Source organism: Macaca thibetana, chromosome 1, assembly GCF_024542745.1.
Source record: "Macaca thibetana thibetana isolate TM-01 chromosome 1, ASM2454274v1, whole genome shotgun sequence".
Lineage (NCBI taxonomy): Eukaryota > Metazoa > Chordata > Mammalia > Primates > Cercopithecidae > Macaca > Macaca thibetana.
The window spans coordinates 99,162,289-99,178,805 of NC_065578.1; the positions used below are offsets into that span (position 1 = coordinate 99,162,289).

Here is a 16,517-nt window from a genome sequence, read left to right on the forward strand (position 1 = left end):
ATATCAGAAATGCAGCTTTTATGCAGGTGTAAGAATTGCTATAAGAAGGGGATACTTATAGACTAATATTATTCAAGAAAAAGCAAAGTCATTATGTGACAACTTAAAGCAAAAGGAAGGTGAAGGGTCTAAAGCTGGAGAATTTAATGCCAGCAAAGCATAGTTTGATAATTTTAGAAAAAATGTTTGGCCTTTAAAATGTCAAGATAACAAGAGAAGCAGCTTCTATTGACCAAGAGGCAGCAGGCAAGTTCCCAGGCATCATTAAGAAAACCATTGATGATACCACCCTGGCTAACACGGTGAAACCCTATCTCTACTAAAAATACAAAAGGCCGGGCACAGTGGCTCATGCCTGTAATCCCAGCACTCTGGGAGACCGAGTGGGCGGATCACCTGAAGTCAGGAGTTCAAGACCAGACTGGTCAACATGGAGAAACCCCATCTCTACTACAAATACAAAATTAGCCAGGCGTGGTGGCACATGCCTGTAATCCCAGCTACTCAGGAGGCTGAGGCAGGAGAATCGCTTGAACCCAGTAAGTGGAGTTTGCAGTAAGCCAAGATCCCACCATTATACTCCAGCCTGGGCAACAAGAGTGACACTCTGTCCGAAAATAATAATAGTAATACAAAAAATTAGTCGGGCATGGTGGCGGGCACCTGTAGTCCCAGCTACTCGAGGCTGAAGCAGGAGAATGGCATAAACCCAGGAGGTGGAGCTTGCAGTGAGCCCAGATCGTGCCACGACACTCCAGCCTGGGCGACAGAGCAAGACTCCATCTCAAAAAAAGAAAATCATTGAGGAGAAAGTGTATCTGCTTGAACAGGTTTTTAATGCAGACAAAGGTGCCCGATTTTGGAAATAAATGCCACAAAGGGCACTTATTAGTAAAGAAGAGAAGCAAGCACCAGGATTTAAGGCAAGAAGGAGCAGGCTATCTTTACTGTTTTGCACAAATACAGTCAGTTTATGATCAGGACTGCTCTTACCTATAAAGCTGCTAGCTGCTAATCCCCGAGCCTTGAAGGGAAAAGATAAACATCAGCTGCCAGTGTTTTGGTTGTAACTATAAGAAGTACTGGACAATGAGAAACCTGTCTGGATTGGCTCCATGGACGTTTTACCTCTGAAGACAAGAAGCACCTTGCCAGTAAAAGACTGTCTTTTAAAGGTTGTTTTGGCCAGGCATGGTGGGTCATGTATGTAATCCCAGTGCTTTGGGAGACTGAGGCGGGTGGATCACTTGAAGTCAGGAGTTCAAGACCAGCCTGGCCAACATGATGAAACCCCATTTCTACCAAAAATACAAAAATTAGCCATGCATGGTGGTGGGTGCCTATAATCCCAGCTACTCAGGAGGCTGAGGCAGGAGAATCACTTGAACCCAGGAGGCAAAGCCTGCAGTGAGCTGAGATCGCGCCACTGCACTCCAGCCTAGATGACAGAGCGAGACTCTGCCTCTAACTACATAAATAAATAAATAAATAAACAAATAAAGGTTCTATTGATATTTGATATAGTTTGGATATTTGTCCCCACCCAACTCTCATGTTAAATTGCAATCCCCAATGTTGCAGGTGGGAACTGGTGGGAGGTGTCTGGGTCAGGAGAGCAGATTCCTCATGGCTTGATGCTGTTCCTCAGGATAGTGAGCAAGATCTGGTTGTTGTAAGATATGGCATCTCCCCCCCACCTCCACCAGCTCTGTCTCTTGCTCTTGCTTTCACCATGTGAAGTGCCTGCTCCCGCTTCAGCTTCTGCTGTGAGTAAAAGGCCATGAGGCCTCCCTAAGGCCTCCCCAGAAGCTGAGCAGATGCCAGTGCCATGCTTGTACAGCCTGCAGAACAGTGAGCCAATTAAGTCTCTTTCCTTATTAAATTACCTAGTCTTAGACACTTCTTTTAGAAACACAGGAACAGCCTAATACAATATCAGACAATGCCCCTGCTACCCAGAACCCCATGAGCTCATCACCGAAGCCACTGAAGTGGCCTCCTTGCCTCCAAATACAATGTCTCTAACTCAGTCCCTAGCTCAGGAAGTCTTAAGGACATTTAAGGCTCTTTACACACAGTACTCAATGGAAAGGATTGTCAATGCTATGGAAGAGAATGCTGATAGAACATCATGAAAGTCGGGAAGGATTACACCATTGAAGACACTATCATTGTTATAGAAAAAGCCAAGAGAGCCATCAAGCCTAAAACAATAAATTCCTGCTGGAGAAACACTGTATTAAGATTTTGTGCATGACTTTAAAAGATTTACAGAGCCAATCAAGGAATCATAAAAGGGACTGTGGATATGGCAAAAAAGGTGGGGGATGGAGGGTTTCAAGATATGAATCTTCGAGAAATTCAAGAGCTAATAGTCACCACAACAGAAGAATTAACAGAAGACAACTTGATGGTGAGTGTTTCCAAACCAGTGCCAGATGACAATGAGGACTATGGAGAAGAAGCAGTTCCAGAAAACAAACTGACATTAGACAACCTGGCAGAAGGGTTCAAATTATCCAACACTGCTTTTGCCTTCTTCTACAACATGGACCCTCCTATGATATAGCACTGAAACTAAAGCAAAGCAGGGAAGAATTGGTACCACATAGAAACATTTTTAAGAAAATGAAAAAACAAGTCAGACAGAAATTACAATGTATTTCCATAAAGTTACACCAGTGTGGCGCCTCTCCTGCCTCCCCTTTCACCTCCTCCACCTACCCCAAGACAGCAAGAACAGCCCCTCCTCTTCCTTCTCCTCTTCAGCCCATTCAACATGAAGGCAATGAGAATAAAAACCTTTATGATGATCCACTTCCATTTAATGAATAGTAAATATATTTTCTCTTATTTTCTTAATAAGATTTTTCTCTTGTCTAGCTTACTTTATTGTAAGAATACAGCGTATAACACATATAAATACAAAATACGTGTTAACCAACTATTTGTTATCAGTAAGGCTTCTGGTCAACAATAGGCTATTTGTAGTTAAGTTTGTGGGGAGTCAAAAGTTATACACAGAATTCCAATTTCCCCAGGGGTGGGGTCAGCACCTGTAACCTCTACATTGTTCAAGGATCAACTCTAAACACAAACCTGTATATCTTCACAAGTCAAAAGTTGTGACACTTCACTGTCAATCAACGTGAAGGAGCCAACAGGAGGGCCATTCAGATCCTCAGCATTACGCGCTTCTAGGAGAAAGCCTTTAAATGGATGCCCTGACAAAGTAACTGAGAAAAAGACAAAAGGATTGGTTAAAAAGCTTAGCAATATCAAAAAGAAAATGTTTAGAGGTCGTACATTACAATTAGAATGAGGTGTATGTATGCAAAACTACTCCTGGAGAGAAAAGAGTCATCCTATAGGCAAAGAAGCTCTAAACTGTGTTCTATAAGATGTTCACTCCGTGAGCCATTCCGCAAAGAGAAAAGAAAAACAGGTGATGGTCCAGGGGCAGTCCATAAGGCTAAGTTAGTTTATACCTATTGGGTACTATGCTTATCACCCGAGTGATGAAATAATCTGTACACCAAACCCTCGTGACATGGAATTTACCTATAAACAAACCTGCACATGTACCCCTGAACCCAAAATAAAAGTTTAAAAAAAAATGTTTACTTGACCTCATTAGGGGAAAAAACATGAGGTGTTTTCTTTTGAATTCCAGTATTTAATACAGTGTCTGGCTCATAGTGACACTCAATAAATTCTTACTGAATTTAAAAAAAAAAGAAAAACACTAGATGAAAGTAAATACTTGTTTCTTTGCTGCAAATTTCTTAGGGTATTTAATATCCTACTGTACAGTGTGAACTCTAAGGTATATTATATATCACACAGAATATTCCAAACTTACTTTTCTATATACTCTCTATGTAACAGAGTACCTATCAACATTTTGCATTTCTGGAGCTGCAAAAAATAAAGTTTGCAAAATGCTGTTACAGATTTATCTTTAATAATCAGCCTACATTTTACCAGAGAAATTAGAGAATTATTCTTAAAATTATATGATGTTAAGAAGGACAAGGGTTTATATATTTTAAACAAGATAAAATAAACTTTATTTTTCTCTTCTCTTGAAGTAATAGCACAATTAATAAAAACAGTAAATAATGACAAAAACTTATTTTAAAGCCTGTTCTGGAGGGGGAATACACAGACTACTTAAGTAATATAGTTATCTGGAACCAAAAATAAGAAGTATGATAGTATCTTACAAAAGAAAACAGATTTAAATGAAATAGTCAAAATCAAATAATAATAAAGATTCAATAAACAGTAAAAGAGTGAAATCCAAAATGTAAACAGTTAATCCCAGCCCGGTACCTTCAATCTGATCTCCTGATCTGAATGTCATCTGACTCACGGAAATGTCATGAACAGGAACAGACTGTGGACTATGACCATGTTCAGGAATCATTCCATGGCATGACTGTGTTACTTTTCCATTGGGATAATTAGCCACATAACTAATGTGCAACAGAAGTATGCAGGTACCAAGAGTAAATCCAGAAACTGCCATCTCAAAAAGAAGATTAAAAGCCCATTATTGTCATATATAATTAAAGTAAAATATAAAAGCTTTTACACCACAGGACTATAATTCTAGATAACTACTTGCTTTCTGTGTTCAGCAAACCAAAGCATATTCTCAACATACCTGATAAAAAGAAAGTGATATGTCAAGTTTCACCTGAATTTCAATCTCAGCTCTCCAAATTACTGTGAGACTTTGGGCAAATAGTTTAATCTTCCACTTCTTTACCTGAAAAATAAGGAAACAAAGACCCTCTTTTCAATGTTTTTTATTTTTTGTTTTTAATTAAGACAGAGATCTCGCTCTGTTGCCCAAGCTGGAGTGCAGTGGTGCGATCTTGGCTCACTGCAACCTCCACCTTCCGGGTTCAAGTGATTCTCCTGCCTCAGCCTCCCTAGTAGCTGGGAATACAGGCATGCGCCACCACACCTGGCTAATTTTTGAATTTTAGTAGAGACGGAATTACACCAAGCTGGTCTCGAACTCCTAACCTTAGGTGATCCTCCCACCTTGGCCTCCGAAAGTTCTGGGATTACAGGCACGAGACACTGTGCCTGGCCCAATGTTGTTTAAATAAAAATGAAAATATAGCTCAAACTCTGACAAGGACGATAATAAATAATAACTTTCATTATTATCAATTGGAAATAATAAACTAGTCAATAAAAGCAAAAAGTTTTACTCCACCTCATCCTAGAAAGCTTAAAGAACAAAGAAGAAATGTTTCTTCTGGATTTAAATATCATCACCCGAATAAATCTATGATAAGACTTTTCCCAACTTCCTATTAAACTGATCATGATGACTGGATGGATAATTTAATTTGCAATACTGAAAACTGAGGATAACAGAGAACCAATTGGTAGAGATAATATTTCTACTACCTGTAGCCCAGATACTTCTGAATTAAGAAACACAATTGTCAGCCCACACAATCTTCTTCCCTCCCACGGCTCCAATTTTCCTCTTACCATCTGGATAATAGAAAACCAGCTACTTTACCTCAGTCCCACCCTCTTGTAGCCCAGATCAGCCACTTTGCCTGATGCATGTATTCAAAACCTGCAAATCACAGGACTCAATAAGGGGGGAGGTGATGAGCAGTGACACGTTGCATGGCAGTAAATAAAGTTAACACCATGGACAGGTTAAAGATGGGAAATGCCTAAGAGGCAGTTATTTATAGAAAATGAGTTTTCTATATCATATATCTGGTCATAGACAAAAATAATAGCAGCCTTAGAATCACTAGAAAAAATTATTGTGTTTTTAGTTCTGTCAATCAGGAGCAAATATTTAACTGCAGCCTAACTTGCTGGGGTTTTATCAGAGTCTATATGACCTGGAGGAGGGGAAATACCCAATTCCTGCCCACATTAGCCATCCTGTTTCACCTAAGTGGGGGAAGAACCTTGAAGCAGTTGTGAGGTTCACACTTCAGGGGCATAAGCTCACTAAAAGACTGAGGTCTATTCATGGGGCTACAGAGAACAGTTCTCCTCCTCCCACTCCTTACCACCACATCATTAAAGGCCTATTTACAGCAGTTCCTTTTACCCACTGCATCATGTCCAGTTATTAAGAACAAATTACAAGGCATACTGAAAGTCAGAAAACACAATTTGAAGAAACAGGGCAAGCCTCAGAACCAGACTTAGATATGATGGAGATGTTGGAATTATTAGACCAGGAATTTAAAACATTATGATTAAGATACTAAATGCTTTAATGGATAAAGTAGATGGTACATAAGAACAAATGCACAGAGATGGAAATTCTCAGAACCAAAAAGAAATGCTAGAGATCAAAAACACTTTAAAAGAAGTGAAGTATGGGCTTATGGGTAGACTGGACATATCTGAGATAAGAATCTCTTAGCTTGAAGATATCTTAATAGAAAAATACCAAACTGAAAAGAAAAAAAAAAAGACTGAAAAAAAGAGAACAGATCCAAGAACTGTGGAACTACAAAAGCTACAACATACATGGAATAGGAATTTCAGAAGGAGAAGAGGGAAGGAAACAGGAGAATTATTTGAAACAATAATGACTGAGAATTTCCCCCAAACTATTATCAGACACACAATACCAAGTGGGATAAATACAAAAAAAAAAAAAAAAATCCTACATCTAGGTATATATGATGGTTAATTTATATGTCAACTTGACTGGGCTGAGGGATGTTCTAATAGCTGATAAAATACTGGAGTGTCTATGAGTGTATTTCTGAAAGAAGTTAGCATCTCAATCAGGAAACTGGGTAACAAAGATCACCTCACCAAAGTGGGTATCATCTAATCCTCTGAGGGCCTAAATGGAATAAAAAAGCAGAGGACGAGGGAATTACTCTTTCTTCTTGATCTGAGATATCCCTCCTCTTGCACTCAAACATCAAGGCTCCTGGTCCTGGGGTCTTAAAACCATAGGACTTACACCAGCAATCCTTTCCCCAACCCAAGGCCCTCAGACCTGACCAGGAGGTACACTATGGGCTGACCTGGTTCTTAGGCCTTTGGGCTTACACTGAACTACCCCAGCAGCTTTCCTGGTTCTCCAGCTTGTAGACAGCAGATTTTGAGACTCGTGGGCTTTCAGAATCACAAGTCAATTTCCATAATAAATATCTATAATAAATATAAATAAAATCTTATTTTATTCTGTCACTTTGGAAAACCCTGATTAATATGGCATATCATTTTCAAACTACAGAAATCTAAGTTTTTTTTCAAATCCTGAAAGAAGCCAGAGGAAAAAGATAGGAACAAAGATAAGAACTATATCTGACTTTTGCTCAGAAACCACACAAGCAAGAAGAGAGTAGGGTGAAATATTTAAAGTGTTGAGAGAAAATTTAAAGTGTTGAGAGAAAAGTATAGACTTCTATACCCCAAGAAATTATCTCTCAAAAGTGAAGAAGAAATATGAAGACTTTCTCAGACAAACAAAAATTGAGGGAATGTGTTGCCAGTAAGACCTATCTTGCAAGAAAAGTGAAAAGAAATTCTTAAGAGGAAAGGAAAACAATAAAGGTCAGAAATTCAGATCTACATAAAGAAAGAAGAGCATTGGAGAAGAAATAAGTCAAGGTAAAGTAAAAATGCTTTTCTTCCACTTAATCTAACATGAAAGTTTGTTTGAAATAATAATACTTATAATTCTCTGTACATGCTTATGTATGCTTATTTTCATATGCTTCTATATCAGCAAAATAAATGACAAGATATAAGGGATGGTGAGATAGAGCAGGGACCTCTCTCTTAGGGACCTACCTCTCTCAGCCTTCATAGAATTAAAGAAAGGTAGGACCTTGCTCTGGACTAGACTTTGGCTTAAGGAAATGTGATTGGTTTGCTCTTCTATCCAGACCACTAAAACTTTCTCCATATCAACAATAAGGCTGTTTTGCCTTCTTATCATTCGTATGTTCACTGGAGTAACCATTTTCTTCAAGAACTTTATGTTTGCATTTACAACTTGGCTGACTGGAACAAGAGGCCTAATTTTCAGCCAGTCTGGGCTTTTGACATGCCTTCCTCACTAAGCTTAATCATTTCCAGCTTTTGATTGAAAGTGAAAGACATATGACTCTTCCTTTCACTTGAATACTGACAGGCCATTACAGGGTTTTTTGTTTTTGTTTTTGTTTTTGTTTTGTTTTCTGAGATAGAGTCTGGCTCTGTGGCCCAGGCTGGAGTGCAGTGGCGCCATTTCGGCTCACTGCAAGCTCCGCCTCCCGGGTTCATGCCATTCTCCTGCCTCAGCGTCCCGAGTGTCTGGGACTACAGGCGCCTGCCACCTCGCCCTGCTAATTTTTGTGTATTTTTAGTAGAGACAGGGTTTCATCGTGTTAGCCAGGATGATCTCGATCTCCTGACCTCGTGATCCACTCACCTCGGCCTCCCAAAGTGCTGGGATTACAGGCGTGAGCCACCCCGCCCGGCCTATAGAGTTCTTAATTGGCCCAATTTCAATATTGTTGTGCCTCAGGGAATAGGGAGGCCTGAGGAGGAGAGAGATTGAAGAATAGCCAGTTGGTAGAGCAGTCGGAAGACACACAGTTATCAATTAAATTTGCCATCTTATAGGGGTGCAGTTTGTGTCTCTACAAAACAATAGAAACATCAAAGATCACTGATCACAGATCACCATAACAGATAATGAAAAAGTTTATAAACTTACAAAAGTGTGGCCAAGCGTGGTGGCTCACACCTGTAATTCCAGCATTTTGGGAGGATCACTTGAGCCCAGTAGTTCAAGACCGGCCTGGGCAATATAATGAGATCCCCATCTCTATTTTTTAATTAAAAATAAAAATAACAAATAATAAATAACAAAATAGAAATTTACCGAAATGTGACATAGAGACACAAAGTGAGCACGTGCTGCTGGAAAAATGGTGCCGACAGACTTGCTCAACGAGGAGTTGCCACAAGCCTTCAATTTGTAGCCAGGCACAGGACAAGGGGGCTGGCCTCCAAACCCTGGGCTCAAGGGAACCTCACCCCTATTATCCCAACACTTTGAGAGGCTGGGGATGAAGGATCCCTTGAGTTCAGGAGTTCGAGACCAGCCTGGGCAACATGGTGAGACCTCATCTCTACAAAAAAATTTAAAAATTAGCTGGCTGTGGTGGCACATGCCTATGACCCCAGTCACTTAAGAGGCTAAGGCAGGAGGATCCTTTGAGCCCAAAAATTCAAGGTGGCAGTGAGCTATGATCACACCACTGCACTCCACCCTAGGTAATAAAGCAAGACCTCTGTCTCAATTAAAAAAAAAAAAAAAAAGGCAGGGTGCGGTGGCTCATGCCTATAATCCCAGCACTTTGGGAGGGAAGGGCAGGAAGATTGCTTGAGCCCAGGATTTCGAAACCAGCCTGGCTGGGCAACATAACAAGACCCTTTTTCTTTTTTTAATGATTTTATACTTTTTTTATAATTTAATTTTTTTAAAAAAGACAAACCTTCAATTTGTAAAAAAACACAATATCTGCAAAGCACAATAAAGTGAAGTGCCATAAAACAAGCTATCCCTGGCCGGGCACGGTGGCTTACGCCTATAATCCCAGCACTTTGGGAGGCCAAGGAGGGTGGATCACGAGATCAAGAGATCGAGACCATCCTGGCTAACTGGTGAAACCCCGGGTCTACTAAAAAAATACAAAAAAATTAGCTGGGCCTTGCGGGTGGGCGCCTGTAGTCCCAGCTACTCAGGAGGCTGAGGCAAGAGAATGGCGTGAACCCGGGAGGCGGAGCTTGCAGTGAGCCTTGATCATGCCACTGCACTCCAGCCTGGGTGACAGAGCAAGACTCTGGGAAAAAAAAAAAAAAAGAGCCGTCCCTCTATATTACTAATCACTTTAAATGTCAATTGTCTAAATGTAGCAATTAAAAGACAGATTGTCAAAGTGGATCAGGAAGCAGAACCTATTACATGTTTTCTACAGGATACCCACTTTAAATATAAAGACACATTTACTTTTAATAGATTAAAATGAATAGAGAAAAATATACTATGTTAACACTAATTTAAAGAAGCAGGAGTAGCTACATTAATTTCAGACAGCAGACTTCAAACCAAGGAAATTTATCAGAGATAAAGAGAGCTTTACCTGATAATAAAAGGGTCAGTTCTCCAAGAAGACATAACAATCCTGAATGTGTATGCACCTAACAATACAGCACCAAAATAAGTGAGGCAAAAACTAATAGAACTATATGGAGAAATAGATGAATCCACTATTAGAAATGGACAGATCCAGGCTGGGTACCGTGGCTCACGCCTATAATCCCAGCACTTTGCTAGGCCAAGGTGGGAAGATCACATGAGACCAGGAGTTCGAGACCAGCCTGGGCAACATAATGAGACTGTCTGTAAAAACAAACAAACAAATAAATAAGTAAATAAATAGTTGGGTGCAGTGGACTACACAAGTAGTCTCAAATACTCAAGAGGCTTAGGAGGAAGGATGACTTGAACAGAGGAGTTCAAGGTTGCAGTAAGCTATGGTCACACCACACCACTGCGCTCCTGCCTGAGCAACAGAGAGTGAGACCTTGTCTCAAAGACAGAGAGAGAGAGAGAAAGAAATGCACAGATCCAGAAGGCAGAAAATCATTAAGGACATGGGTGAATTCAACAACATCAGTCAACTGGATATAATGGATATCTGTAGACTATTTCAGCCAACAACAGAATACACATTCTTCTCAAGCTCACATGGAATGTTCACCAAGATAGACTACATTCTGGGCCATAAGATACAACTCAATAAATTTAAGAGAATAAATTTGTGGGATGCAGCAAAAGCAGTGCTTAAGGGGAAATTTACAGCATTAAACGCATATATAGTTACATAAACAAATCCCTCACTAAATTAAACTACGGGAATTCCTGTTAAACCCCAGATATTGTGCTGGGAGATACACACTTTAACCAGCCCTGCACCTAATGCCAGGAGCTGCTAAGTAAACAGCATAGGGTCCAACAGTACCATATACCCCACTATTTAGCAAACATGAAAGCTGGGGAGAATTCTTTTCATTTAAGGAGGAATGAAAGAAACAAATGAACCAACTGAGAACTTTTGAAAAATATCTACAACATAAAAGGAGCTTAAGATTTCTCCGTGGAGAAAAAAATAATAATAATAATGGTTGATTATTATAGGAAACAGAATATTTAAGGAAATAACTGCAGCCAGGTACAGCAGTTCACACCTATAATCCCAACACTTTGGGAGACAAAGGCAGGAGAATTGCTTGAAGCCAGGAGTTTGAGACCAGCCTGGGCAACAAGGGAGACCCCGTCTCTCCAGAAATTAAAAAATAATAATAATAATAATCAGGCACAGTGGCATGCCTGTAGTCTCAGCTACTCAAGAGGCTGAGGTGGGAGGTGGGCTCCTTGAACCCAAGAGATCAAACCTGCAGTGAGCTATGATTGTGACACTGCACTCCAGCCTGGGGTTGGAGGGAGACAGAGAGAAAGGGAGGGAGGAACAGCGAGAGGGAGGAAAGGAAGAGAAGGAACATCACTATTTAATCGACTTCATCATTATTAAGAAGATTAAATGTAGTCATGTGCCACTTACCTAAAGAATGATATAGTGAAAATAGTTACTTCAGTTTAACAAATATTTATTTGGCACTAACTTTCTGTCAGTGAAAATGGAAAAACAAAAACAAAAACAAAAACTTGATATCCAGTCTCTGCTATGCACTAAACAGCTGAACAGCATCAACCAAGTCACTAAATCTGTTTCATCAGTTGGAAATACACCAAGTGAACCAGAAGAAATTCAAGGCCACCTTCAATTCTACTATTGTATGATTTTAGAAAAGCAAAGTGGAAAAGCATATTGGGAATTACTTGAGCAAGAAGTATAAGACAAAAAAGGGAAGTGACTAAGACACCACCACCCATCATCGATTAGGAAAATATAACAAGGTCAGAGAGGAACCTGCACAATGGCAACTTCTTTATCCTCTGTCAAATGCTGACTGTTCAAGGTAAAGTTCTATTTTCATTATAATAGCTAATTATGGTTTTCCAGTTAATGTTTTAAAGTACAACTATTTTTCAAACGGATACATTAATTCATTAGTCAACCTATACTAACAGATCACATAATTATGACAGAATAGGAGTTAATCATGGAAACATTTAACTTAAAATTATAGATTGTCAACAATGAGCTATTACATTATGAAATCATCCTTTAAGCACAGAAAGGACTCCTACCAATTATGTGTGATTTTCTTAAATTAATATTCACATTCTATTGTCTATACAAAATAGAAGATAAAACAAAAAAGATTTATTTTGTCCACCCAAGACAGAGATTTATTATTTTAGAAGACTAAAAGAGCAGTTATCCTGATTCTCTAAATAAAATATTCCCAAACGTGATGAGATTTATACAGTTTTCTTTCTTACCTGAAAGACAAGTGCTTAGTAAAAGGGTATGATGACTGCTTACACCATGTTCTACATATATCTCACATAAAGATAAAACCTCAAAGCAAGTATATTTTTTATTATGTAAATATAAAATTCTTGTACTTAGATGAAAATGTAATTATTATTTGATTGTGGGCCACAGGAGCAAGTGATGTTAATCATGAGACTATATTTATTACAAAGTAAAAATTCAGACAAAACTAGAATTCAATCAAAAATATTTAGATGTAGGAAAGTCATTGGAAAAAGGAGTATGTGTTAACAAAAGACTTTTTAAAATAAATCGGTCATTAAACGTCTTAGTATTGTGCAACTCTAAGAACATGTGAGAATAAGAAAAAAGGAGGAAAACTATCTTTTAAAACCATGTCAGATGATTAAGCTAGCAAATAGTGAATCATGTCTAGTTATATTGCATTCAAGTTCTAGCTCTTGTTAGTCATTTATTTTAAATTAAAGCATCAAAGGAGTTCAAAAGTTGACATGCATACAAAAAAACTGTGGGAACTCAGCCCAGTTACACCCACCCTACATTACCTAAGATATGAGTGAAGCATGTACTGAGTCTTAATTAATGCATAGGTATGAAGCAGCAAGGAATTCTTAATTATGAAGAATGAGATGCAAAAAAAGCAAAAACTTAGCCAAAATAATTCACTATAAAATATCTACATAATTTAGAAAAGGGTGTCTTTTTTTTTTTTGCAATATATAGTGGTTTTAATTTTTGTTTACTACATCCAAAGTAAGAAATATTTTTACATTATAGCCCAACAAACATTTCATGAAACATTATTTACCTTTACTAGTTGTTATAGATGTATATGTTTCCTATTTCTTCCTTTTTTGTTTTATGCTGGTTACACCCTACTGCATTGTTTCACAATCTACCAATGGATCTTAACCTGCAATCTGATGAACATTACTTTATGGCATGCATAGACCATTAAGTTTCAGCCTTGAATCAAATTCTAAATTAGGAGTATCAAGAATTTTAGTAAAAAAGAAAAGTTCTCAGAATCAAAGGAACAAACAGGCTAAGCAACAGGGGAAATTTTTGGAGATAGGAGCTGGATTTATCAAAAGGAAAATGCCTTATTCTCACTTCATTCCACTTGTGAGTCTGGACAAAAAGTATAAATATGGCTCATATATCAGCATTCTCACAGTAATCTTCTGTATGATAACGGTTGTTGTTTAACTACCCATAATATAAAAATGCAGCAATCCTTAAGTCACTTGGAAGCTCCTTTCAGAATTTCCATTGGTTGCAAATGTTTAAGGTAAATAGCCGCTTCCAATTAAATATTGTTTTCATTTTATTTTATTATGAGAATTACAATGGCATTATTTTCTTTTATTTTGGCACAAGTGCAATACATTTTAATTAATTTATGTCTTAAACATGCTTTTATTTCTAGGCTTTTGGCCTGAAAACAGAACCACCATTTATAATATTTGGAAACCAAAAAGTATATAGGACAGGTTTTAATCAACTTAGAAATATATTTTGCCAGGCTAAGGACAATGCCTGGGAGAGAAAAAAAAAAAGAAAACACAGAATCACAGAAACAGTCTATTGTCTGTGCCTTTCTCCCAAGATGACTTTGAGGACTTCAACATCTAAAGGGGAAAAGTGGGCTGGAGGGGAAAGAGGAACTTGTCATTCACATGTTCCAAGACAAAATGAGCAGGTAGGGGAATAGTCAAGTATGTATTGGCTTATGCTCAGTAAGCTGGCACTTTACGTAAGATAAGGTAACTATCTTGTGGAGATATCTAACCTTTTATCTGTAGCTCTCTTCTTTGAAACAAAAGGAAAGGCAGTTGCTTGCATGACTCAGCTTTCAGCTTAGTTTCTTCCTCTTGGCATAATGAACTGAGGTCAAGTTTTTGGTTTTCTTTTACATATTGCTTCTATTAGAAAATGAAATTGAAATTCCAAACTGAGTGAGAAACTAATCTGGTGTTGCAGGAAGCCAGGGACCCCAAATGCAGGGACCAGCTGGGGCCATGGCAGAGGAACATAAATTGTGAAGATTTCATTTTAATATGGATATTTATCAGTTCCCAAATAATACTTTTATAATTTCTTACACCTGTCTTTAATCTCTTAATCCTGTTATCTTCATAAACTGAGGATGTACGTCACCTCAGGACCACTGTGATAATTGTGTTAACTGTACAAATTGATTGTAAAACACGTGTGTTTGAGCAATATGAAATCAGTGCATCTTGAAAAAGAACAGAATAACAATGATTTTTATGGAACAAGGGAAGACAACCATAAGGTCTGACTGCCTGTGGAGTCAGGCAAAAAGAGCCAGATTTTTCTTCTTGCAGAGAGCCTATAAACGGAAGTGCAAGTAGGGAAAATATAGCTAAATTCTTATCCTAGCAAGGAATATTAATATTAATACCCTGGGAAAGGAATACATTCCTGGGGGGAGGTCTATAAACGGCCACTCTGGGAATACCTGTTTTATGTGGTTGAGATAAGGACTGAGATACGCCCTGGTCTCCTGCAGTACCCTCAGGCTTACTAGGGTGGGGAAAAACTCCACCCTGGTAAATCTGTGGTCAGACCAGTTCTCTGCTCTTGAACCCTGTTTTCTGTTGTTTAAGATGTTTATCAAGACAATAGGTGCGATGCTGAACATAGATCCTTATCAGCAGTTCTGCTTTTGCCTTTTGTCCTGTTCTCTCAGAAGCATGTGATCTTTGTTAGACCCTTATTAGTAGTTCTGCTTTTTGCCCTTTGAAGCATGTGATCTTTGTACCTACTCCCTGTTCTTACATCTCCTCCCATTTTGAAACCCTTAATGAAAACTTGCTGGTTTTGAGACTCAGGTGGGCATCACGGTCCTACAGATAGGTGATGTCACCCCCCGCAGCCCAGCTGTAAAATTCCTCTCTTTATACTGTCCCTCTTTATTTCTCAGCTGGCCGACACTTATGGAAAATATAAAGAACCTATGTTGAAATATTGGGGGTGGGTTCCCCCAATAATCTGGGGACAGTGTAAATTTGTTAGCTCAGCATTTCATCTAGGATTTGGGGCAAACCTGGTGAGCTTAGCACTGTCACCAAAAACCTAGACTGAGGATAGAGGTGGAAATAGGTGTTCACCTGTTGAGTTGCAGAATTAGGTAGGAAGACTTTTAGAAAAATAGGTAAAACCACAGAAGGATAAGGAGATTGATAGAGTCAGCAAGTTAAGACTAAGCACAAGATATATACAGACAGCAATAAAACTTTTGGGACAAAGGGAAAGAAAAGGATTGTAGTTTTATCGTAGAGTTGAAGGAAAGGAGACATAGAAAAAGAGGAAAAGAAATGAACACTTGGTGATGACCTGGCAGTTAGAGACCACGTCTGATGGAATCTTTATAAGCAGCAGATTTCTCTTCATATTAGAGATGAGGAAACTGAGGTTAAGGAATATACCCTAAATCACGCATACTTAGGATTTGAACCAAAATCTAACTGCAATAGCCATGTTCTTTTCACTCTTCATCACTGTTCCCTGTTTAGAGAGAAGGTGAAAAGTAAACAGGTCCAGCAAGGATCCATGTTTCACAGGGACAAACAATGTGAGTGGGGAGCTATTGGGACAAAGGTTGAAATCTAAGTTCACCTACCTAATTCAGAATGTTAAATCTGCTTTATAAGAGACTGAATAGCAATGTAGAGATTTATTTCACAGAACTAAAGCTCCAGAAAGAATGAATGTAAAGATCCATAGATGCCTGAAAACATAAGTTGTGAATAAGTGGTAATTGCCACTATTTATAACATCACTATTAACTTTCCATCTCCTCAATATGTACTAATTTTTTCTGAAAACTACTGGGCTTAGATAAACTGAGATTTTTGCATGTTTCTTGCATCTGTATTTGATTTGTTCAAACGTAAAATATTTCAGAAAATATGCTCCTTTTCTTTCTAGTAATTTAATTTTACCTACATAGAAAACTTCTACACCAAAAACTAAGATGACTTTGATAGC

General features: G+C 38.5%; 1 protein-coding gene across 8 annotated transcripts in view; it reads right to left on the reverse strand.

Moving 5' to 3' along the window:
• Positions 1 to 16,517, reverse strand: part of FRRS1 (ferric chelate reductase 1) — a 71,063-nt gene that overhangs the window by 40,958 nt on the left and 13,588 nt on the right. For all 8 annotated transcript variants that reach the window (XR_007723163.1, XR_007723167.1, XR_007723168.1 and 5 more), the window contains exons 2-4: positions 4,670 to 4,774; positions 4,336 to 4,531; positions 3,100 to 3,236 (exon numbers count right to left, since the gene is read on the reverse strand). Coding sequence is in view for 5 of the 8 variants with exons in the window: in XM_050778573.1 (XP_050634530.1) it covers positions 3,100 to 3,236; positions 4,336 to 4,531 (333 nt within the window). In the remaining 3 variants the exon portion in view is untranslated. The remainder of the gene's footprint in view (positions 1 to 3,099; positions 3,237 to 4,335; positions 4,532 to 4,669; positions 4,775 to 16,517) is intronic.